This window comes from Magallana gigas, chromosome 10 (assembly GCF_963853765.1).
Source record: "Magallana gigas chromosome 10, xbMagGiga1.1, whole genome shotgun sequence".
Classification (NCBI taxonomy): domain Eukaryota; kingdom Metazoa; phylum Mollusca; class Bivalvia; order Ostreida; family Ostreidae; genus Magallana; species Magallana gigas.
In genome coordinates, this window is record NC_088862.1 from 34775293 (window position 1) to 34801835 (window position 26543).

At 35.5% G+C, this 26543-nt stretch overlaps 2 protein-coding genes across 7 annotated transcripts; one reads left to right on the plus strand and one right to left on the minus strand.

Annotated features, from left to right (window-relative positions):
• Positions 1–265: 265 nt before the first annotated feature.
• LOC105331213 (aladin) lies at positions 266–16131 on the minus strand. 5 transcript variants are annotated; one of them, XM_066073381.1, is made up of 17 exons: positions 15971–16131; positions 14981–15156; positions 13909–14033; positions 13556–13575; positions 13464–13499; positions 12597–12688; positions 11733–11779; positions 11174–11332; positions 9721–9804; positions 9445–9565; positions 8687–8811; positions 6861–6921; positions 5813–6000; positions 5342–5409; positions 2921–2996; positions 2479–2563; positions 266–1619 (listed from the first exon to the last, which is right to left on the minus strand). In XM_066073381.1, the coding sequence occupies exons 2-17, from the start codon at positions 15098–15100 to the stop codon at positions 1485–1487; spliced, it is 1542 nt and encodes a 513-aa protein (XP_065929453.1). In that variant the 5' UTR covers positions 15101–15156; positions 15971–16131; the 3' UTR covers positions 266–1484. The 5 variants fall into 5 exon arrangements, with proteins under 5 accessions (XP_065929453.1, XP_065929452.1, XP_065929454.1 ...); XM_066073380.1 differs by lacking the exon at positions 13556–13575 and having other exon boundaries at positions 13464–13519; XM_066073382.1 differs by lacking the exon at positions 13556–13575 and having other exon boundaries at positions 13464–13519; positions 14981–15121; positions 15971–16122.
• Positions 16132–17033: 902 nt separating this feature from the next.
• Positions 17034–23964, plus strand: LOC105337831 (uncharacterized). 2 transcript variants are annotated; one of them, XM_034454437.2, is made up of 5 exons: positions 17034–17135; positions 19247–19513; positions 21906–21970; positions 22715–22826; positions 23739–23964. In XM_034454437.2, exons 1-4 carry the CDS (start codon positions 17123–17125, stop codon positions 22808–22810), a joined length of 441 nt encoding a protein of 146 aa, XP_034310328.2. In that variant the 5' UTR covers positions 17034–17122; the 3' UTR covers positions 22811–22826; positions 23739–23964. The 2 variants fall into 2 exon arrangements, with proteins under 2 accessions (XP_034310328.2, XP_065929193.1); XM_066073121.1 differs by lacking the exon at positions 17034–17135 and adding an exon at positions 17307–17328 and having other exon boundaries at positions 23739–23880.
• The last annotated feature ends 2579 nt before the right edge of the window (positions 23965–26543 follow it).

Consider the following 26543-nt stretch of genomic DNA (forward strand, 5'->3'; position numbering starts at 1 on the left):
ATGTAAATATAACTGGGTATAGATGGACCAACTTTTTTAAATTTATTAAATGTGAAAAATAAACCATTAAGTGTCTACAGAATAAATTGTTCAGTTAACCAATACTGCAACAGTATTTTTTCCATCAATCTGATTTTATCAAACTTGGTAACTTTGTAGACTTGTGTACTTCCAAATTTTGCTACCATTGGGGAACCCTCATCTTTCGTCCAATGGTCTGATATAATTATGAAGATCTTGAAAAAAATTAAACCCCATGCAGTCATTCATTAAAACGAATTTGATTTATTTTTTATTTCTATAACAAACTTTTTGTACCTATCAGATATACATGTATTCAATACAAACTAAATATGAAACTGATTTATAAAGAAAAACAAATTTCCACAATATAAATAAAGAATAATACATACCCTTTTCCATATAACAGCCCGAGACTCCAATATCAGCCAGAGGGCCAAAGGCCCGAGGGATGATATTGGTCGAGGGCTGATACAGGCTTTGATATTGAAAAGGGTATTTATCATTAAATTTATTACATACTTAGTAATAAGAAAAAATTAAAAAGGCATCAACTTGAACAAATTGATTTTAAATATTATTTGAAAGTAGTCTGTACATGTATTAAATAAAATATGAGATCTTGTTGTTTTACCAAACATTTAGCTACTGAACCGGAATTTCCTAGTGTTGTATAAAATTAACTGCTCCAAAACTGAAGTGTTCAACTGCATTTAAAAATGTCGACGTAAAAAATGTTTTAGTTTCCTTCTGTAAACATGCACAAATGCCGAAACGGAAAAAAGGCAAGGGGTGAGATACGGATCCGTATCAGCTCTAGGTTTGATAACCTGTATCAGCCCCGGAGGCAGATATGAGTTTTGGGATGTCATCTTTATCACATATGCAAAAAAACTGTTTTAATTACTAAGTATGTAATAAAGAATTATAATGTGAATCATATTGCTGCAAATTGTTGATTTAGAACAAAGTGCATAATTATCAAAACAGCTTTTTCGTTAATAAATCCACTGCTTCAATTACTGACAAGTTGAATACAGTCTGATGTGCTTGATGAGAATATAAACCCAGACGTCACAAGGATACAAAATAGGCCCTAGCTTGTTTCACTATGAGAGTAACACAATGGACCCTCCTCTCTCTCTCTCTCTCTCTCTTTTCGTGTTTAGAACCATGATTTGTATGTTCTAATGTTCTAGTCATAAATCAACCTACTGTAACGCAATAACTTGCAGTTCCTGCACTATGGGAATAGAAGAGACAAGCTGTGCAGTAGTATCCATGGTCAGTGGTTGCATATGGTGGATACAATAAGTCTCTTTGTCGAGCGGTATCAGTAAAATGACACGGGGAAGATTTTTGTCTGTTTTTATCACTAGTATTCTATATAATCTCTGTAATCAGTGTGAGGGTATGGGATAAAGGATCTGTTCCTTAAGGGTGGGTTTCTGTACTAGACGCTGTCAGTGTGAGGGTATGGGAGAGAGGATCTGTCCGTTTAGGGAGGGAGGGGCTACATGTCTGTGCTGAATGTTCTGAATCTCCTCACTAGGAATGAAGTAAAGAGGGACGTATCGTACCACGCCAGAACTCCAGATCTAAAATAATCAGAATCAAAATACATGTACTGAGGATCAGTCCCTGAAACGTTCTGAGTGAATGGTGAGCACACTGTGGGCGCATGCTGAATGGAATCTGGTTGGCGCTTATGAATAGTGAGTGAATGCAGAGTGCAAACGAAGCACAAAGTGAATGGTGAACACACAGTAAACAATATGTGAACACACAGTAAACAATATGTGAACACACAGTTAACAATATGTGAACGCAAGATGAACGATTTATTTGGAGTGACTCCAAGTAAATCGTAAATTGTGTTTCGTTGGTAATCAGGAAACTTAACAAATAAATCTAAACTACAGGTATGTCTTGTTATGAGCCTAAATATAATATTATCTGACTGAATTGTAAGTGAACAAGGTGAACAAGGTGAGCGCTTTATAAACTGTGAGTGCAAACGGAGCGGAGCCAAGAGTGCAAGTGAATGCATGGTTAACACACTGTAAGTGCAGAGTGAACACATGGCAAGATGGTAAAGTGAAAGTAGAACGTTTCAGGGACTGTACCTTATCTCCACATATAAAACTACTCTGTATTTCTTTCAGGCAATGATCTTTTTTACGCTATTTTCTTGATCATTTTTATATTGCAAAATAGGATACAGTAAAAATCAAATCATTTATCCGTGTTTTAAACCATAGAAAAGTAGTACAACAGTTTGTAAGCTCTTTATGCAATAAAATATTATTTATATCACAAATATTAATTTATGCAAATTATTCTAATTATTCACTTTTGCAAAGATTGAAATGCAAAGAAAAGTTTGTAAAAAAACTTTATAAAAATATATTAACCCACTTTTAATAATTTATTGCTAAACCTTTAATTAACACTCACAATGGATAGGAGAGCTCCTTTGTCAAAGCTGGGTTGGAATGACACATGTAGCGGGTATTCCCCAGACTCTCCCTGTATCAAGCCACTGAAAAGACAAAGCAACAAACTCCAACTTAGAAGTATGCTCACATTTATAAAATAATTCAACCAGTCCTAAATAAGACAAACATTTTGATTTTATTTTTCTAGCTGAAAAATTCAAGTGGCTTTTTTCTCCTACAGAGGATTGTACATGTAAAAAGGAAAAACTCAATTTTTTAACCAAAAAGATTTAATATAAAAACAATAAAATTTATCATTGTGACAGAATTTGACATAATGAAATGAATGCCACTGAACCTGATAAGAAAAGAAACTTTTAACATTTTTAACATTTACCTTGTTCGGGGGTGGGGGGGGGCATAAAAAAAATAAATTTTTGAAAAGATTTGTGAGGTCTCACCAAGGTGTGATTTCCAGCATTGGGTTAATTCGAGTTCTGAAGAGGGCGACGTACGGCAACACTTGTTCCTTGTCGTCTACAAACAGATTAACAAGGACATCAATACATTATAACATTTGTTACCCACCTCTATGGTGTCAATGATGTCAACAATACTATTACATCAACAGCTACATCAGTGAAGCATTGCAAGCTCTACCAGTGTACTTATACATATGTTGTATGTGAACAAAGAATTTAGCTGCAAATCAGACCAACAATTTGCTGTAAATTGCACGTGGCCTTCTCTTTTACACTCTGATGAGAACAAGAGAAAATATCTTGTTTAAAGACCGGGGTTTTCAACTGTTCGGTTAACCTCAGGTCAGTTCAGGTGGGGGGTGGAGCCCTAAGGGAAAACACGCTCGCCTGTGTATACATGTCTATATACATGGGATGTTAAAACGCTCTTATTATAGTTTTTCTGATGATCTTGAAAACTATCATATTTATATATTTACATCTACCAAGTATTATTCCCTCTATTTCTTACGGAAACTTATAGTTAATTCATAGCTCTATAGAAACAGCCAGATTGAAATCTACACGCCCCGTTTATTGATTGGTCGAAATCTACAGCGGCTGAAACTGACAAGAAAGTGACAGGACCAAACTTGACACGCCCAGTTTATCGATTGGTCGAGTCCTACAACTACGGTACCTAGGAAAAATCACGGACTGCACGAAATAATCATGACGACGGCAGACTCTCAGTCTCACAGGAGGCGATTTGGCTGTTTCTTTTAGTTAACGTACTTGCGTACATTAACGGTAATTTAGTGAATTTTACTTAATTTTCATAATCAATTTATCAATTGGCTTAAAGAAAGATGTTAATATAAACAATAAAATGCTTTCTTTGATGATTCATTTGGGTAATGAAGGTAGCGATCATTGCAGAAAAAATTTACATAACCCACTAACGCGGGTTATGTATTTTTTCTGCAATGTTGCTACCTTCATATCCCGAATGAATCACCAAAGAAAGCATATTATCAGTCTGGACGGGACTCCCAAAACGGAGTTAACTCCCAAAACGGAGTCTTTGGCTCCATCATGCATTGCGGTAAAATGGCGTTTCTAATGTAAACAACGTGTGAGTTATGCCCCTTGGTTCTTAATAAATCTCTAAAATTGGCCAAAAACACGACAAAAATTAATTCTAAATTTTCAAAAATATTTCTTAACGTTTATGGATCATATTAATGTCATATGTTCATAACCGTTTACTTGTATTACGTAAAATTAATTTTCAAAACGAAAAATTCACCCAAAACTTCTATCACGCACAACTATAACTGTTTTGAAATAAATTAAACGCTTGGATATGTTTATTTATCATTGATTGTTAAAAGTATAGTATCATTTTAATCATTTTCATGCTAAATTATTTAATTATCTTGAATAATTATGTATTCAACATGGTTTCCTAACATCGCAAATGCCGCGAGCCATTATAATTGTTTTGATGATAATTATCAGTTCAATTTAAAGAGTTATTGTGGCTAGAGTGACAATTTGTTTAATTTTCTAGGCTTTTAAACAAACAATCCTATTTTTTAAATACAAATTAGACGTTTTTAATCAATAGAGCAGCCAGTATTTGTTTGTAATCGAAGCTTTTTCCGTTTACGCACTTATCAATTTGTATGTTTGGTGATTTTAAATTGTAACTCAATTCGAAAAAAGTAAAATTTAATGCAATTTACCTTTTGTTAACGATAAAATTCCATGAAAAACACAAAAAAATCACTTTTTAAGCATCGTCAAATGTCCAACTTCGAAGAGAAATAACTTTCTTAAGTGCAAATAAACCCCTATTTCGTGCAAATACGATCGATAGTACATTGTATCCTGGGTCTTTTAAAACATGTTAGAAGGCTGCCAACACATGCAGCTCTTTGCAAGACGATTTCTTGTTGACCCCACGTTTTCATCGAAAAATCGCCATATTTTGTACCAGTGCGCATGCGTAGACTCCCAAAACGGAGTCCAAAATGCCTGCAGAAATTCACTTCCGTTGACTCCGTTTTGGGAGTCCGTCTAGACTGATTATTGTTTAAATATGTATATGTACAAGGAAAAACAAATTGTTGATTGTATAATGAATTATATAATTGTGCTAATAGACATTGGATTTTACCGTCAAGGTATGGATGAAAAGACAGAAGTAAATTGCACGATCGTCACGAGCGCTAGACATGGTATACACAGGACAAGTGAACAATTATAAATTATTTTCTAACATCCAATCTAGGGCCTCAACTCAGTTGATTGAGAGGGGTACACTGATGAGGTAAATTTAAAGACGGTGCTTTTTTTCATGGTCTTTAAGTTTTAAACCTAGTATGACCTCCAGTGTAAAAAGGTTCTGTACCATACCGTGTAGTGTGACCGCCAGTCTCTCTCCGTGTCGGTCCATCACCATGCTCTGCACTAGTCCCCCGACCCTGAAAAAAAAACAACCAATGATGTCACAATCAGCAACAGATGAAAATTACTCTCAGTTATTTGTGACAATCAGAATGGTATTAAAGTTAATTCTTCTCCCAGCCAATATCGCATAGGGTCGCTGCTTATCCTCGATTTGGTTATGAAGGGATGAGAATCATTGAAACCTCCTAGATAGGAGTCATTTAAAACTTTGATTCCGCAAAATTTTGAATCTGGGTTCAAAACAACATGCAATTTTCAAAACTCAGGTTCAATATTTTGCTGCAAAATATTACCCCCCCCCCCCCCCCCCTAAAATATGCCATATATGACTGGAAAATGTTTCCAAATTCTATATGTTTGCCATTATGATAAAACTCTGAGATTCTGCTGGGACTAAGAAAGAGTTACTGTTCTTACCTTACAATGTCCCCATCCTCTGTAACTAGATCCACCTCTGTCAAGCTGACAGACACAACAGCTGACTGAGATCCACCAATCACAGTGCTCGTATCATCAATGCTGGTGGAAAATGTAAGAGAGTATATGATTGGTTCAGATTCTGTTGCAAACAGCAAGGTTCTACCATCAGGACTCCAACATGCCGCCTGTCAAAGAAAACAAAAGAGAGAGTTACATGTGCATGCATTTCACTAGCAGCCAAATGCATGATTCAGGTAAAACAGAGCTCACTTTGCACTGTGTAGTCAATTACATATTTCTAATCATGCTAATAGAGCTGGATAGTCATGGCCAATTTTAGACTATAACTATCTCTGTAAAATAAAGGACTCCAACAAGCCACCTGTGAGAGAAAGCGAGTTACATGTACATGCATTTCATTAGGGTTATAATTCTTGAATACATATTTATACTCATTAATTTTGTAATTAGTAATTAGTAGCCCGATGCATTATGCAGTTAAATTGAGCTCACTTTGCACTGTGGGGAAAATTGCATATTTCTAACAGGGCTAAACAGTCATGGCCAATGCTTTACTATATCTATCTCCATAAAGCTCTGTATAGAGATATCTGGATTTTTTCTTTAAAAAAAAATTAATACAGCGGACTGCTCACTAAAATCTAAAATAAAGGGGTATATCTGATGGTTAATTTGTTGGGCATCCAGCCTCCTTGATCAACTTCATACTTGGCATGATTAGAGTAAATACTGATAATGCTCCTACCTATAGCGGACTCCTATACCACTGTGCCTTTATGGTACAAAGCAACTGAGAGAGAATAGATTCTCCCCCTGTCTCTTTAATTTGCACACCCCACTTTCCTCCTCTTAGCAGCTATCTTCCATTTGTTGTTTAAAATAACGTTACAACAACTTGTACACTACTTAAAAAAAACTTGTACTGTACCTTACAATGACTTGTACTAATGTACTCTACCTTAAAACAACTTGGACACTACCTTACATGGACTTGTACACTACCTTACAACAACTTGTACACTACCTTACAACGACTTGTACATTTGGTCCAGACCTCACACGTCCATTGTTTGGTTTCCCATACCCTGAAATTCAAAGTCTTCATATAACCAGTATAAAGGAGAAATGTCTGTTTCAATATGAAATATACTGGATCTAAAATATATTTTTAGTTAGTAGTTTTAATCAGAAGAAGAAAAAAGGTATCATTTTTGGTTGTGCATTAGGATATAAGTACGGGTTCGTCACGTGATCAAATCCCATAAAGCCCTTCGGGCCCCGAAGGGCTTTATGGAAGATTTGATCACGTATCAACCCTAATTATAAAAAAAATATCACAAATCTGTTTGTAGTTTATTCCTCCTTGTGTACATATATTATACAGTACCGTCTTACATAAAAAGTTTAAGTTTCATCTTTCATCACTAAGGAATCTCACTGGGATATAACCTGGTCAGTCCACAAGTTGTGACAGGAAAGTCTTTTGGTTTCAATATTGAAATAAGGACTTTAGTTCTGGCATTTGCACTTACATGTATAAAATTGTTGGCCAAAGGTAAGTTTTCACTAAAATAACTTCACACTTTCCTAAAATAACTTCACACTTCCTTACTTAAAGAAGATATGAGAATGAAGACCTCAGACTTGAAGGAATTTAGTTTTAGAACTTCCACTGGAGTTAGCTTAACAGCTGAAAGGACTTTAGTTTTAGAACTTCCACTGGAGTTAGCTTAACAGCTAAAATGACTTTAGTTTTAGAACATCCACTGGAGTTAGCTTAACAGCTAAAAGGACTTTAGTTTTAGAACTTCCACTGGAGTTAGCTTAACAGCTGAAAGGACTTTAGTTTTAGAACTTCCACTGGAGTTAGCTTAACAGCTGAAAGGACTTTAGTTTTAGAAATTCCACCGAAGTTAGCTTAACAGCTGAAAGGACTTTATTTTTAGAACTTCCACTGGAGTTAGCTTAACAGCTGAAAGGACTTTAGTTTTAGAACTTCCACTGGAGTTAGCTTAACAGCTAAAAGGACTTTAGTTTTAGAACTTCCACTGGAGTTAGCTTAACAGCTGAAAGGACTTTAGTTTTAGAACTTCCACTGGAGATAGCTTAACAGCTGAAAGGACTTTAGTTTTAGAACTTCCACTGGAGTTAGCTTAACAGCTGAAAGGACATTAGTTTTAGAACTTCCACTGGAGTTAGCTTAACAGCTAAAATGACTTTAGTTTTAGAACTTCCACTGGAGTTATCTGAACAGCTAAAAGGACTTTAGTTTGAGAACTTCCACTGGAGTTAGCTTAACAGCTAAAATGACTTTAGTTTTAGAACTTCCACTGGAGTTATCTGAACAGCTAAAAGGACTTTAGTTTTAGAACTTCCACTGGAGTTAGCTTAACAGCTAAAAGGACATTAGTTTTAGAACTTCCACTGGAGTAAGCTTAACAGCTAAAAGGACTTTAGTTTTAGAAATTCCACCGGAGTTATCTGAGTAGCTGAAAGGACTTTAGTTTTAGAACTTCCACTGGAGTTAGCTTAACAGCTGAAAGGACTGTGGACTTAAATAGAGACACTGAGCATTCCCATCAGTTACCTGTACAGCCAAAAAGTGGCAGACAAGACTTTAAGTTTCAATAAGGACATAAGTTCTGGTATTTGCACTTTTAACATTATTTGGCCCAAGGTTAGTTTTCCCTAAAATAACTTTCCTTGAATTACTTATTTAAGAAGAAAAGGCGATGAAGCCCTTAGATTTTAAGGACCTTAGTTTTAGACCTTTCACTGGAGTTACAGCTGAGAAAGTAGTAGAGAAAATTTTGGACTTAGAAAGAGACACTAAGAATTCCCATCAAATACCTGAACAGCTGGGAAGGCGTGGCAGAGAAGACTTTGGATCCATCCGGTGACCACCTGATGAGGGAGACCCCACCCCCTCCTAACCGCCGAAGCGGAACACACGTCTCCATGGGGACATCCCAAGCCTACAATGTTACCACTTTATAAAGAAGTTGTTATCACAATATTTACATACAATGTGGATTGATAGTTAATAAAAGTAGATATATATAATATCAATATCTGTCTATAATTTGGATGTAGTTTAAATCGATATCACATATGTACTGTAACATTAACAATTTCATATTTTATATGCAGTTCTATCATCACATGGTCATTGTTAATAATTGTTTTCCCTTGGACTGAAATGTCACACATTTATTATGTTAGTTACTGACTCACTTCGGAAATATGTTGGGTTGATCAATCTCATAGACGGCTCATCTTTGCCTCGCCATCTATGATATTGATCAACCCAATATATTTCCGTAGTGAGTAAGTAACTAACCTAGTAAGTATTAATAAGTACCATAATTATATACACAAAATTACATTGCCAATGTTCACTACTAAAAACTACTTTGAATATGGCATTGTTTTAGCAGGGATTAAATTCAAAATTTTAAATAAAGTTAAACATTAAAACACATTCATTAACAATGTCAGTACTGTACTGTACTTATATTACATAATTTCCTAACCATCCGAGAGGAGGATAAAATTAATTGTATGTACTGTCTAGATCAGTATTAATGTCACAAACACTGTATCCTAACCATTAAAGAGGTGTCGACTGGCGAGGCAGACAGGAGGATGCGACCGCTGGGGTCCCAGGCCAGGTAGGTGACGGGGGCGTGGTTCTGTTGTTGTAACACCTGGCAGGAACTCGTAGACGGTCTGAAAGGTAATAAAATGATTTCAATAGACTTATTTGGTATTTACATTTAAGGTATAACATACCTGGTATGTTATACTATGTATGTACAAAATGTACAGGTAAGATTTAAGAAGGAGAGATTTAAGTTAACAAGGTACAGGTGAGATTTGAGTACCTGGTGGCCAGTGATGTGGGCTCCACGTGCCAGATGAGGACACAGGACTGACAGGCTACTGCCAGGACCGAGGCAGACTGAGGCCTGAAAACACAACACAGACATTACAGGACTGACAGGCTACTGCCAGGACCGAGGCAGACTGAGGCCTAAAAACACAACACAGACATTACAGGACTGACAGGGCCTAAAAACACAACACAGACATTACAGGACAGACAGGCTACTGCCAGGACCGAGGCAGACTGAGGCCTAAAAACACAACACAGACATTACAGGACTGACAGGCTACTGTCAGGACCGAGGCAGACTGAGGCCTAAAAACACAACACAGACATTACAGGACTGACAGGCTACTGCCAGGACCGAGGCAGACTGAGGCCTAAAAACTTAACACAGACATTACAGGACTGACAGGCTACTGCCAGGACCGAGGCAGACTGAGGCCTAAAAACACAACACAGACATTACAGGACTGACAGGCTACTGCCAGGACCGAGGCAGACTGAGGCCTAAAAACACAACACAGACATTAAAGGACTGACAGGCTACTGCCAGGACCGAGGCAGACTGAGGCCTAAAAACACAACACAGACATTACAGGACAGACAGGCTACTGTCAGGACCGAGGCAGACTGAGGCCTAAAAACACAACACAGACATTACAGGACAGACAGGCTACTGCCAGGACCGAGGCAGACTGAGGCCTAAAAACACATCACAGACATTACAGGACTGACAGGCTACTGTCAGGACCGAGGCAGACTGAGGCCTAAAAACACAACACAGACATTACAGGACAGACAGGCTACTGCCAGGACCGAGGCAGACTGAGGCCTAAAAACACAACACAGACATTACAGGACTGACAGGCTACTGTCAGGACCGAGGCAGACTGAGGCCTAAAAACACAACACAGACATTACAAAGTACAGGGTACACATACATTTTGTAACACGACCATTACAGGGAAACCCTCCCAGCATCAACACAAAGCAGCCATCTTAGGAAATTTTCACAATGTTTACAGCATTAAAATCTTATTGTAAGTTTCAGTAAATTTAAAAGCAGCTTCGAAATAGGGTACCTGTAAAGTGCAAAAACTGAAACGAAACCAAAAGAAACCAAACAAAACGAAATCCAAAACGCACACGAAACGAAGTAAGTCTGACAAAAATTTGACACAGTAATCTTGTACTAGTTTTAAAGTGTATGCAGATTTTTAGTTTTCTTGTGGTAAAATTTTCAAAAATAACCCCCACCATATCACTCTAGAAAATGAAAGTGTAAGCTATATTGATTTTCCAGTACTAAGAAATTTTGAACCTACTAAATTGTCCCATTCCCCCCTTTAATAGTAGTGTCAATCCTCTGATGTAAAAGATACAAGTTTAAGTTAACTAGGGTAGACATAATTTCATTAAACACAGAAATAAAGGCCCTGAACACTCACTGCCACGCTAAGTCTGCCACATTCTTCTGTAGTTTGTGTTTGAGCGTTGGCACCAGGTCACTCTTCCCAGAATGCACTTTGATGGAATCGTCTCCAAGGGCATACGCAAATTTGAGGGTGTGAGGATGCCAAGCAAAAGCTTTTACAGGACTCCTAGACCTAGATAACGACAGAGATGTAAACATTTAATTATAACAGAAGTTCATGTTCATAACATTTGCAAATCTTGTCCATATCTTTATTTCGTATGCCAATTAACATAAAACAAAATTTGTTCTTGAATTGATCTTGTTTTCCCAATACTTCCAATATTTCAAGTAAAGCCTTAAAGGCCAATTTTTCTGAAATATCAATTCAAAGCTTATTTTTTTTATTCAAAAGGCAATAAAATTAGCCTTCCAGTCTGGCAGCACCATTTGAATAGACGTGAGCAGACTCTGGGTTAATTCTATATGGCCCTACCAGTTCTTGCTCCTTACAATACCTGAAAACTTGCCCATTATAATATATTGACATTGCCTGAGAACCTGAATTTAGAACGTCAGAGTTAATGACTTACCAGTTTACAATGTCCGAGAACTTGGTTATGATTTCTTCATTTGACATCTATATAAAGTAACCATGGATATATTCAGCAATGCATATGTATATATTTTCACAGTACAGCTTTAAAAAGAACAAACACTGTAGTCATAAACTTAAATATTAACTTTTCCAACAAAGATTATGAAAGACAGTCAAATCATTTTAACATTAACCAGTTCGTGATAGAATTGAGAGATGTTTCCTCAAATTTCAACAAGTTTAGGCTACATAAACAGTAATAACACACTAGCTACAATGAAACTTGTTTAATACAAACACAAATATAGCAAATTCTCAGATATAAACGGAGTTTTTTTAAGTCCCTGGTAAAAATTCTTATTTAAATCTTTGCAAAATTTTACGGTTAAAACGCTTTTGAATATAACGAATTTACGGATATAACAAACTGATTTTGAGTCCCGTAAAGGTGAATAATAACGAAATTAACACTTTTAAAAGAAACTTCTTTACAAATTAAAAAGTTTGCACTACCATTTAACATAATAGTTTGAATGAATTTATTATTTTTCACATAAATTTTTCAATTCACCATCCGATTATGAAAGGCATCAAAGTAATGTATTTTTATTCTAAGCCTTAATTAGCAAAAATTATAGTCTGGTGAAAGAAAACATGTATATAGTGAATTCGCTATAGTAATTACGAATTCGTTATACGGATATAACAAATTACAGATATAATGAAGTAAATCCATTGGTCCCTAGGACTTCCCTAGTGTACATGTATTACAGACGTTCTAGTCCTTTACTGTACATGTATTACACGTGTTCTAGTCCTATACTGTACATGTATTACACGCGTTCTATCCTTTACTCACAGAGAGATGGGGGAAGATAGAACCATGGAGGGAGTTGGCCCACCGAACAAAGGTCAAGGTTTTCTTGGCAGCAACACCGACCCAGTCAGGGACTGAAAAAAACAATGGAGGATGGATGCTACGCTAACATCAGTTTTCAAAGTAGAACCTCTGTAACAAGACCTTGGACTTTCGAAAGGACATACATTGTAACTGAATCTTTTCTAGCATTAAAACAAGTTAAAAATGAGGCTGGTTTCGAGTGAAAAAAACATGCATAGATCTTAGATTGCATAGTCTTAGCTCAAAAGCCAAACAAATCGTGTGGATTTCAAAAAGCTAAGGCTGATTGTCCAGCAATGAAACAGGCCTACGTCACATTGCTGTTTGACATATTTACCCCAAATCCAAGCTCTTGTTAAAATGATTCTATGAATAAACAACTGGGGTTTTTTTTCTGCAGGTGCAAATATTTATCATAGCATAAAACAATTTTTCTGAAATTACAAATTTTTGGATTTTGATTTCAAAATATATATGGGTAGGTGCATTTATAGTGGTATTTACATGTACGTAAGCAGAAGAATGTTTTAATGCAATATGCATATAGGACAATGTGGACAATTCAAATTTAATAATTTAAAATTACCCCCCCCCCCCGAAAAAAAATTTCTGAATCAAATTAAAAGTAGAAAAACTCAGTCATGTATATATACATGTGTGTGTTAGATTTCATGGATTTTACAATAGTTAATCAATGTTCAAACTCAGATAGTAAAATTACCAAAAATTAAACCCCCCTACCCTCCCCCCAATATTTTTCTTGATTAGTATATGAACAAAATAACTTCAGAAGAATTCATTATTTAATATATTCAAACTTCTCACCTTCACTGCTACTGTTGACAATTTCCTCGAATACACCTGGAGAGCCCATCTCATACCTACAGCAAGAAATACACTAGTCTACAGTAATACACCCGGAGAGCCCATCTCATACCTACAGCAAGAAATACACTAGTCCACAGTAATACACCTGGAGAGCCCATCTCATACCTACAGCAAAAAATACTGTAATCTGTATTGAATTCGGTGAAATATGAGCAGCAAGTTTCAGTCCATGCTGGAGATTTTTGGTCATTACCCAGGCTACTGTAACCATTTGTATGTTGAGAGGCTTTTTATAAAGGTTCTCATCACAGCAAAAGTACATTATTGTTCTCCAACTTGCACAGTATTGGTTTGTATGTAGACCTTAGTCTGTTTGTCTGTTAGTCTGTCTCTCTAGGCTTGAATACTGTTACACATAAATGATCAAAATAAGAATCATTACCAAGCGTGTAGTGCTCTCTTCCACACCGTCTCATTGTGGGGCAGAAATGCTGACTTGGCATTTTCTCGGTGAGTCAAACTACTTGATCCACCCCCGGAAATCACAACCTCTGGGTAGGAAGGAGGCTGTGGGAACAAAAAATCTTAAAATTGATTTCTAAACAGAACATCCAAAGGAAATGCAGTTGGATAAATATACTACCTGCATTCGGTAGATACATTCTGTGGAATCATTTTTGGGGGTCAATTTTTTGGGGTAGCCAAAATTTTCCTGGTTCATGGGGACATAATTTCATTGGTGTGTATTCTGGATAATTTTGATAAATATTGAACAAATGGTTGTGTATATGTTCGTGGGGATGTAAAAAGTTGAGGGCCCACGAGTTACCCACGAACATTGGACCCCATAAACAAGGGGCGCATTTGGTGATTTCAGATGTTATAACCTCTTGGTATCAGGAACCACTAGTTCAAACACTAACAGGGAAACAAGAATCACAGTAGCCTTACAAGACTGATAGGATAAGTCTCTGCTGGCCCTACTGACCAAGGACCAGTCCATGAGGTACTGACCAGCTGCTGACCAAGGACCAGTCCATGTGGTACCTTTTTATATGCTTCAGAACAAGGAAACTTAGTATAAAATTAAAGAACCTGTTTAGAATTATTTGAAATGTTCCTTTTTACACAGTTTAGACTTTAGAACTACTTGACAAGTTGACTGTATACCTTTTTGTATGGTTTAGAACTACTTGACAAGTTGACTGTGTACCTTTTTGTATGGTTTAGAACTACTTGATAAGTTGACTGTGTACCTTTTTGTATGGTTTAGAACTACTTGACAAGTTGACTGTGTACCTTTTTGTATGGTTTAGACATACTTGACAAGTTGACTGTGTACCTTTTTGTATGGTTTAGACATACTTGACAAGTTGACTGTGTACCTTTTTGTATGGTTTAGAAATACTTGACAAGTTGACTGTGTACCTTTTTGTATGGTTTAGAACTACTTGACAAGTTGACTGTGTACCTTTTTGTATGGTTTAGACATACTTGACAAGTTGACTGTGTACCTTTTTGTATGGTTTAGAACTACTTGACAAGTTAACCAGTCCACCATTTTGTTCACAAATTGTGATGGTTCCTTCCGTGGGGGCAGGGGGAAAGATGGAGAAGATGCTGTTCTCTGACATATTCTGCTTGCCTGGAGTTTGCTGTAATAATTCAGAGGAACACACTGTTGATTTCTCTGCAATAGACAAAATACACATAAACAAGTTGGAACCTAACGTTATCTCCAGAAACAGGAAAAAGAAAAGGGCTACGACAGGCTGTTTTGGGTTATACTCTGTCCCAAGATATTCTGGATTTACATTTGGCTTAATTGCTTGATATTCATAAATACCTCAGGGTTCAAACAATGTTCATTCAAAAGTATGAAAAATTTCCAAGATTTCTTAATCAAAACGCCCCTGTTAGCGTGTCAGGTTTCAATACAATGCTAAAAATTGTGATGTCTACGGAGATTTTGTATTGCAGCAAGCCCGGATGATAACGTTGAAAAATTACGCGATGCATTGCGAGTGTATTCCGAATGGAGAAAAGATGTAAACATTCCCCATTATAAATCTCCGTAAGGAATCTGTTATCGTTCCTGTGAATTTTTCCGAGTGAAAGATGTCTGAGATGATAATGTGTCAATGAAATTATCTTGGAAAATATCCCTTTCAACTATTTCAATTGCACTTCTTTCACAGGTATGTGTATTTTTATTAAAAATCGTCCAAATGTGCTGCATAAATCAGTAAATTATATCTTGGGACAGACTGTTTTGCGATAGACAGAGAGTTCTATTTGATATAACTTTAAATTTCTGAAAATAGAATTTATTGATATTGTACTTTTCACAACACTAATTTAATTAGTAATTATCATCAGGGACAATAAAGTCCCTTTAACTGTTTCTAAAACTGGTCATCAAACAATTGAGGAAATTCGAACGAAACAAAATTGGCCTCCATTCAGTGACAGTTCGTAGTAAGAACACGTCAAGTCATCTTTACCTGTTAGTGTAGATATTACAACATACAGATCTAATCCGTGAAATGAATTACGTCTGTGATAACAGATCGTTTTCTTTTCGAAACGCGAACCTCTTCACCGTCGCGAGTTTTGTTTTTTTTCATCCGAGTTTCCCGCAAAAATTGTAAAAGTTAAAACCAATTTCGAGAAGGGGGTGCGTCGATTTACCCAAATGGAATTACAGTCAAGTCGTACCCAACCCGACTCGCACCCAAACCAACTCGTACTCAAATGGTAAGGTCGTACCCAAAACTATGTGGTTCACTCGTACCCAAATATTTGAGTACGACTTCACTAGTCAACTCGTACCCACGGGGAAAAAATATATTTATACTAAGAATATAAAATGAATGGCTTTTATTTGTATGTTGTTATGTTTTGTATATTATTGATAACATTAATATGCGAATTGTATAACAAATTTAAAAGAATTCGTTATAAAAATCTAGTATACTATAGTTCTGTACTTGAATGCGGACGGATCAAAGAATGATTATGAGCAGGTTAACTATCATCAATTAAAATTAATTGCTTAATGTGATTCCGTTCAACCGATCAACCAATGAGTTTGTCAGCACAAAATAAACATGCTGCTCATAATTATAAGAAGAAACACACATTTTCATCACTTTTGGAAAATCAACATAGTACTAGTTCGAGAGAGGTGTGTTTCCTGCAAGAAAACGGTAAGTAAATCACTTACTTAAATATATTTTCCCCGTGGGTACGAGTTGACTAGTGAAGTCGTACTCAAATATTTGGTTACGAGTAAACCACATAGTTTTGGGTACGACCTGACCATTTGAGTACGAGTTGGTTTGGGTGCGAGTCGGGTTGGGTACGACTTCACTTGATTCCCCCAAATGGACCCAAAGGCTTATCTATAGGGGAAACGAGTGTGATTATAAAATGCTACCGAGTCGTGATATTTCTTTTATTTTTCGACTGGAGACATATATAAGGGGTTGTTAACGATAATTAATACAAGAAATAAAAATTCATATACTCATATTATTCTATAATCAATTTATTATAATAATACGTCCTCAACCGACTCCACAATTGTCTGCATTACCGTCATTTCCGGTATTTTTGAGTCATTAGACGTAGAAGAAGGAAAATAGTAGGCTAAAATGTCTTACAATGGTATTTTTTCATTTTTTCATCATTTCTTTATTCTCAATCTAATGTCCTAAATATATTTAATATGTAAACGGCGTGACTGTTGAACAGAGCGCAGATTTAACACAGTGCAGTTTGATTTTTTTTGTAAACAACATTTTTTTGAAACGCACACAGCACAGGCCTCTGAATTTCTATCAATAAGCCGTAATGTGGGGTAAGACTAAGAGAGAGATATATTCCCTATCTTAGATAGAATGTTTTATCGTTGAAATAACAGATGTCCTACGTACCCGGTTTAACGATAGAATTTCCATGTACTCGCTTCTTAGAAAAAAAAATAAAATATATATATTGAGCTGTATCTCGCCTAATTTTATATGATTAATCTCAAATACCTACAATGTTGCTCTTTTATAATCCCATTTTACCACATTCACTGTTTTTGAAATGAAATCACTGCCACTTTTAACATCCGAAATTGTATTTTATGGCATGAAAGCTTTCATATAAATCGGCGACTTTTTCACTCCCGGTACAGGTCCTTACGAAACACTATGGATAAAACATTCCGTGCTTTCCCTAGGTTATAACTTAATTCATATTTAATAGCATCGTTAATTATGTTCTGTTATTCGGTAGTCAACATGTTTTCAAGTTGTATTAATGCCGTAGTGTGTATATAACCTGTTGTTTAATTCAATTAAAATGTAAATATGCAAGGGGCGCAACTCAAGTTGCTCGCTAGATAGCGCAACCACATCACCAAAGTGGACCGAAAACCCTTGGCTAGTAAAGATGCCTCAGGTAGTGTAGATTCAAAGTTGTGAAAATCATGATCCCTGGGGGTTGTGTGGGGCCACATTTGGGGGGTGTGTGTGAAAGTTTAACATAGGAATATATAAAGTAAATATTTAAAAATCTTCTTCTCAAAAACTAATCAGCCAGGAAAGCTGAAACTTTTTTGGAAGCATCCTTAGGTAGTGTAGATTCAAAGTTGTGAAAATAATGACACTCCCGGGGCCACAATGGATTGGGGGGGGGGGGGGTCAAAGTTTTACATAGGAATATGTAGAGTAAATCTTTAAAAATCATCTTCTCAGAAACTAATCAGCCAGATGATTCTTTATACCGTAATTGTTAAGACTTTTGCCCTACCAAAATGTTTTGGCCTCACAAGAAGGTTCAGAGTTTGATGTAGGTTTATATCCCATATATAAACAATTGTTAAGGATCTTTTTGAGAACTGCAATACTCAACAAAAATTTGATTTCTTAAGCAGCTTTGATATTAAGATATTATCGCCTGACTTTAATTTTCACGTGAGGTTTTATATAAGTGGGCTGTGTAAATGAAATAGCCAATGATTTATATCTAAAAGGTACATACATCAACGAAAAGTAATGAATTCAAGGATGCAGCTGATTCACATTAAAGATGTTTGCAATTTTTTATGTTTTTGTGTCATAATTCAGCGTGTGAACAGTATGCTCAATCAGAAAGGAAGTGGATTAATCATTTTGAAGGATCTGGATTCACAATATAGGTTCCTTAAAAAATAAGCTGTGCCACAAATTCAAATGCTTTTGGTCCTTGTTTTCTTTACAGTCGATGAGGTACTGTGAAATCATTATAATTCGTGGGGACCAATTTTCGTGGATTGGTTAACTTTAACAGGTTCGTGGGGACGTAATTTCGTGTATTCTTTTATACCAACATAAGGGCATATAGTTTTATAACACTAATTTATTAATTCGTGGAGGATGTAAATTCGTGGATAAAAAGTACCCACGAGTTCCACGAAAATTAAGCCACGACGAAATTTAATGATTCCACAGTATCTATATTAGAACCATTTTAACAAGAGCTTGGACTTTGGGTAGTTAGTTGTGTCAAACAGCAATGTGATGTAGGCTTGTCTATTATTTTCTGGCCACTCAGCCATGACTCTTCGAAATCAACAAGATTTATCTGGCTTTCGAGCTAAGACTATGCAACCGGTGCATATTTCTCTTGAAACGCGTCATTTTTAACTTGTTTTGATGCAAGAAATAGAGAGCTACGTCCAACCAAAAGCCCAAGGTCTTGTTAAAATGGTAGTTTTGTAACCAAACTTTTCTTTTGCTTGTATTTAGATCCTTCCAAATACGGAGCACCACCATCATACGAAGAGGCAACATCTGGCATCCCACCAACAACAGATCCAAGCGGTTACCCTGTAGCTCAAAGTGGGTTAAGTGCTACCACAACTGGCACCTCAGATACTCAGCCCCATTTTTTGAGTTCTGAGGGTACACAGGGGCTACCATATCCACAGTATTCACAATATCCAAGCAGCTATCCATCTTCTCCATATCCACCCCAGTCCGGCTATCCCATCAACACAGCAGCAACATATCAAGGTAGATTTCAGAATGGTTTTTTAGCTCACCTGAGCTGAAAGCTCAAGTGAGCTATTCTGATCACATTTTGTCTGTCGTCCGTCTGTCTGTCTGTCCGTCCGTCTGTCCGTCCGTCCGTCCGTCTGTCTGTAAACTTTTCACATTTTCAACATCTTCTCAAGAACCACTGGGCCAATTTCAACCAAACTTGGCACAAAGCATCCTTAGCCTAAGGGGATTTAAATTTGTGAAAATTAAGGATCACACCCTTTTGCAAAGGGAGATAATTAGGAATTTATGAAAATTTTTAAGAAATTTTCAAAAATCTTCTTCTCATGAACCATAAGACCAAGAAAGCTGAAACTTGTGTGGAAGCATCATCAGGTAGTGTAGATTCTATTTGTGAAAATCATGACCCCCAGGGGTAGGGTGGGGCCACAATGGGGGGTCGAAGTTTTACATAGGAATATACAGAGTAAATCTTTGAAAATCTTCTTCTCATGAACCATAAGACCAGGAAAGCTGAAACTTGTGTGGAAGCATCCTCAGGTAGTGTAGATTCTAATTTGTGAAAATCATGACCCCCGGGGGTAGGGTGGGACCACAATGGGGGGTCGAAATTTAACATAGGAATATATAGAGTAAATCTTTGAAAATCTTCTTCTCATGAACCATAAGACCAGGAAAGCTGAAACTTGTGTGGAAGCATCCTCAGGTAGTGTAGATTCTAATTTGTGAAAATCATGACCCCCGGGGGTAGGGTGGGGCCACAATGGGGGGTCGAAGTTTTACATAGGAATATAAAGAGTAAATCTTTAAAAATCTTCTTCTCATGAACCATAAGACCAGGAAAGCTGAAACTTGTATGGAAGCATCCTCAGGTAGTGTAGATTCTAATTTGTGAAAATCATGACCCCCGAGGGTAGGGTGGGGCCTTAATGGGTGGTCGAAATTTTACATAGGAATATATAGAGTAAATCTTTAAAAATCTTCTTCTCAGAAACTAATCAGCCAGAAAAGCTGAAACTTGAGTGGAAGCATCCTCAGGTAGTGTAGATTCAAAGTTGTGAAAATCATGATCACCGGGGGTAGGGTGGGGCCACAATGGGGGGAACGAAGTTTTACATAGGAATATATAGAGTAAATCTTTAAAAATCTTCTTCTCAAAAACTAATCAGTCAGTAAAGCTGAAACTTGTGTGAAAGCATCCTCAGGTAGTGTAGATTCATAGTTGTGAAAATCATGACCCCCGGGGGCAGGGAGGGGCCACAATGGGGGATCGAAGTTTTACATAGGAATATATAGAGTAAATCTTTAAAAATCTTCTTCTCAGAAACTAATCAGCCAGGAAAGCTGACACTTGTGTGAAAGCATCCTCAGGTAGTGTAGATTCTAATTTGTGAAAATCATGACCCCCCGGGGGTAGGGTGGGGCCACAATGGGGGATCGAAGTTTTACATAGGAATATATCGAGTAAATCTTTAAAAATCTTCTTCTCAGAAACTAATCAGCCAGTAAAGCTGACACTTGTGTGGAAGCATCCTCAGGTAGTGTAGATACAAAGTTGTGAAAATCATGACCCCCGAGGGTAGGGTGGGGCCATAATGGAAGGTCAAAGTTTTACATAGGAATATATAGAGTAAATCTTTAAAAATCTTCTTCTCAGAAACTAATCAGCCAGGAAAGCTTAAACTTGTGTGGAAGCGTCCTCAGGTAGTGTAAATTCAAAGTTGTGAAAATCATGATCCCCAGGGGTAGGGTGGGCCACAATGGGGGGCCAAAGTTTAACAAAGGAATATATATGGTAAATCTTTAAAAATCTTCTTCTCAGAAATTAATCAGCCAGATGATTCTTTATAATTGTTAAGATTTTGGCCCCAGGACAATTCTTTGGCCTCATAAGAAGGTTCAGAGTTTATGTACGTTTATATCCCATATATAAACAATTGTTAAGGATCTTTTTGAGAACTGCAATACTCAACATATGATATGACTATAAAATCATCCTGTTAGAAAAGGGACTAATGATTATAAACATAAGAATATCCAGGGGAAAAATGGATTTTATTTATACAGAATCAACATGTATTATTGTACATTGTCCAGATAGTTTGTATTATGACTCCATTAGGCTGATTTTATCATACCTATTGTTCCTCAGGTGAGCGATGTGGCCCATGGGCCTCTTGTTTTAGAACATCTTGTCTTGAATTCTTTATTTCAAACCAACTGCCCAAAATACTGGGAAGTGATGTTGACATTACTATTGGCTTGTGGACGTATTGGATTCATGGAAAAGAAGTTTGAACATAATTTTATTTGCATTTATCATATGCATGATGTTATTTTTTTACTTAAAGTCTTCATATTTTGTAAGTAAATTTTGTTTTACATATTATATAATCATTAATAGGTCCTACTTGTGGAGTTGGATATGGACAGTATGGACAAAATCAACAGATTCCATCGGAACTAGATGTGAGTACAGGCATTTGAGCAGTTTGGGACCAATCGCCTGTATGGGATATTAAAACCCCTTTTGAAAAGATTTTTAAATTTTTCTCTATTCATTCCTATTTAAAAATTTGCCCCCCCCCCATTGTGGCCCAACTCAACCCTGGGGATCATGATTTGAATAAACTTGAATTTACACCAGCTGAGGATGCCTCCACACAAGTTTCAGCTTTTCTGGCATATTGTTATCATCATATTGAAATATCTTTTCTATCGGTATATCTAGAATGAAATATTTTTGAAGTGCGTGAATCAAAACTTGGTATATAGTTATATATATGGCTCTAAAAGAGACCAAAAATAAACAAAAATGTTGAAAGCTGCAGGCTTTGTACCCGGTATACTTTAGATTCCTAATTAAATGCAAGGAATTAATAATATCCACATAAAATCCCAAGAATCTCGAGGATTTTGAAATCTCGCTTTTTTTTTTCAAACAGAATGTAAACTTTATGAAACTTTGATACAAATCCGGTGTTTGCAATTTGATATTCTCGCTCTTTGATGCTTTTACACGGTTGAATCGAAATTAAGTACTGGTGTAAAATAAGGAATCTACTGTACCCGGTACGTGTAGGATACAAAAATATTATTTTGGAAATAATATAAATAAAGGGGTATGAATTTATTTAGATGCGCAATTTACACATAGGAAAGTGCTTAAAAAATCAACACTACATTTTGAAGTTTTTATGATTTCTTTTTCAGAGACGGATGAGAAGAAGAAAAATAGTTTTCATGTCCATGTTTATATTCGTTGTCCTCCTGGTGATATTTGCTCTAACCCGATGGTTTTTAACCTAAAGATGGAATCAATACGGTAAGTAATTGAAATATTCTTGTAAATAACAAGTAAGGTTAGCTGTACTTAATTCTCAATTAAGATGGTATCTGTCGATATTGATGTGGATTAAAGTACATTATTATTGAAATACTTTCACTGGTGTAGAAATTTCAAATTTTATGATATTTAACCAAAAATTAGATTTTAGAAATATTTGGAGACATAAAAATTCAAGCGGGATTCAAACTCATGACCTACAGATTTGTAGTAAACCCTTTAACCCACTGCGCTACGCTGTTAGGTGACAGTACTGGGAAAGAAACTATTTACATAATTACACTTTATTTTTTTGTTTATTTCGATAAACAATGCGTCACAATATGTAAGTGTCCCATACCTCCTTAAGCTTTTCCGGTTAAATTTTGTCTAAACTCCGATGTTGTCATCTGAATATTTCCCACCACTGTCAATATAATTTTCTCTAGAACCGCTAGGCCAATATTAACTTAACTTAAGGAAATATTACGGGAAGTTATGAGATAATTTGAGGAGGATTGGGTCATAAGTGAGGTTTAATTTTACATAGAAATACATCACATTTTTATAAATCTCATGTGTTAATAAAGAATAAAATTTGTTAGTTTTTGTTAATTTGATTTGATTGAATCCTTGTTAGTCAGAAATGGGCGTGTCATTAAAGCTTAGGAATTGTTTGTGTTTAAAGATTCTTTAGTTTTTAATATTTAGCTTGTTTCTATGCATTTTAAGTTTTTATCATTTTATAAGGAATAAAGAAAAGAAAAATATAGTACTAAGAATATACATGTCACTATGTTGTATATCTATGCAATAGAAAATAAAAGAGAAAAAAAATATATATATATTAGAAATATAAAACAGCTGCTGAATGAAAATATATGATGCATATAATTTACATATTTTTTTAAGAATGTGAGACCATTAATCACATCAAAGATGCTGGGAAACTGGATGAAAAACAACTGCAAATCATGCAGCAGCCTGAGAACATATGCGTGAACATTTTGATTATTTTTACAATTGTTTTTATATAGCAATGCATTGTTTTCCTTTATTAATAGTTTTAATGGTATTTTACACATGTAGAAAAGAAAATTCTATGAAAAAGGTGTTTTAAAGAACATATTATGGATTTTGTTCGAAAAGCATTTCAAAAATTATTAATTGTTTTTTTTATGCCTCATTTTAAACTTTGTTACTTTTATTACCAAAGAAAATTAGATTATTGGACAAAATGAATTTCATGAAAGTGAAGTTGTATATGTATCCGAAAGAAAAATGTCCTTGTTTTAAACATTAGAATGTACTTTATAACAAGCACAATATCAATGTTTTAAAAATATATTTATGATAATTTAAGCAATGATTTATTTTAGATTTTAATAAGTAAAAGATATGAAATATAATTTGGGTTCAAGGTATATTATCAGTACAAATCAATTCATGGTATTAAAAGTCTCCAAATTTTAGAAAGTTTCAATGTATATATTCAGAAATGTATTGATATTCCTGTGATTGCACATGTTATATATGCATTAATACATGTGTCAGTCTTTGAGTACTGTTGGTTTATATTGTATTAATTTATACTGTTGGTTTATATATAATTGTATTAATTTATACGTCACATTAATCTGAACTACCGGTAGTGGAATAGAACTCCCAACTAGCCAGACTCCCATCCTGAAATGTTCATTAATTTTGCGATTAAGGCCAAAAGAATTAAAATACTGGTTGTCAGACCAAGAATGAAAAATTTAATGAGGCAGGCAGGTATTTTATGTTTTATTGCAAAATTTGCAAAGGGGAATAATTCAATTTTCATCATTGAGTTATGTGGCAATAAAATACAATCAATGCAGATGCATTGGAGCAAGTGCAGGAGTGCCTGAGAACCATTTATACATATAATTTTTTGGCCTATAGATGTTAACTTATATAATATAAAGCAGTCCCAGAATTTCAAGATTGACATTCCTCCTAACCCACCCTCCTTTTTCTGTACGTGTATATGCTTATAATTTACACAGATTATATTATTGTTATTTTTTTTTTGTTATTGTTTACGTATTAAAATATTACAATTAACTCGTAGCTTAAGATAATTATTTTATGTATGTTTTAAAAATTAGAATCAGATGTCATTTTTAGCTCACCTGAACCAAAGGTTAACGTGAGCTTTTCTGATCACCCGTCGTCCGTCCAACTTTTCACATTTTTAACTTCTTGTCTAAAACCACTGGGCCAAATTTAACCAAAATAGATGCTAAGCATTCTTGTCTAAATGGAATTCTAAATTGTTTAAATAAAGGGCTAAACCCTTTTTATAAGGGAGATAATTTTGAAAAACAATGAGTATAGGTTGTGTGTCTTTAAAAATTTTCTTCTCAAGAACCACTGTACCAGATATGCCAATATTTACTAAAAAGCTTATATTTATAGTGAAGATTCTAAATTATAAAAATCGTGACCCCTGGACTAAAACTGGAGCCCCAGACAGGGTTCAAAGTTTAACATAGGAATATAAAGGTAAAGTGTTTAAAAATATTCTCAAGAACTACAATGCTACAGTTTGTGAGGTTACTATGCAAGCATCCTTAAATTGTGAAGATTCTGAATTGTGGACTAATATCATGGTCCCAGAAGGGATTCAAATTCGACATAGAAATATATGGGGAACATGTTTGAAAATCTTCTTCTCAAGAACTACAGTGCAACAGTTTGTGAGATTACTATGGAAGCATCCATGGCTATTGTAGATTCTAAATTGGTAAAATTGTGAGACTAATACTGGGGCTCCAAGAGGGGTTTAAAGTTAAACAGAAATATTTATTGAGAACTGTTTAAAAATCTTCATCTCGACACTACAATGCCATACTTTGTGAGATTTTTTTGCAAGGATCCTCAAATAGTGTAGATTCTGAATCTTTAAAGCCATCCATAAACCCTGAACCAATACTGGGGCCCAGTAAGGGGTTTAAAGTTTGAAATAGAAATAGCATATGCTATGAAATAGAATGTTACAAGGTACTGTTGTTCAGATGAGCGATGTGGCCCATGGGCCTCATGCTGTTTTTTAAACATACATCTGTACTATTGCACACTATTCTATTGCTTTATGAGAATGGTTGAAATTGTTTAAGGTTTAAATTTTCATTTTAATATTTTGTACCTTATTTCTATATTTTAAAATATAGTCAAGCAAGTATACAAGCTAAATTATGTTTTATTAAAAAATTCATGATTTTTAAATAAAAATGAAAGAAATTGGTGATATTGGATTTTCTTTATTGTTTCTCCCAGTCTCTTAGTGAGGTACAAAATATAGGAGCACTTTTAAATCATATCAAGACCATACAGCTGTGATTTTCCATTCTGAAGTAATTTCTCTCTCTCTCTCTCTCTCTCTCTCTCTCTCTCTCTCTTGGGTTGTCTCCATTATGACGTCATAAACGAATGTGCACAAAATGACCACTCGAGTTGTCTAAATTGCATACAAAATTTCATGAAAGCAAACCCGCGACCTACATTAAACATAATATGTTCCCACGTCCTAAATCTTCTTAAAATTTAAACATTTTGAAAAATACTAGTATGCAAGTTGTGTTGATCAAGAGTTTTACAAGTCACAACAAAAATTATGACCTATATGAATGTGATCAATCATACGGTTTACGTGTAGAATTTCTATATGGATGTGATCAACCATACAGT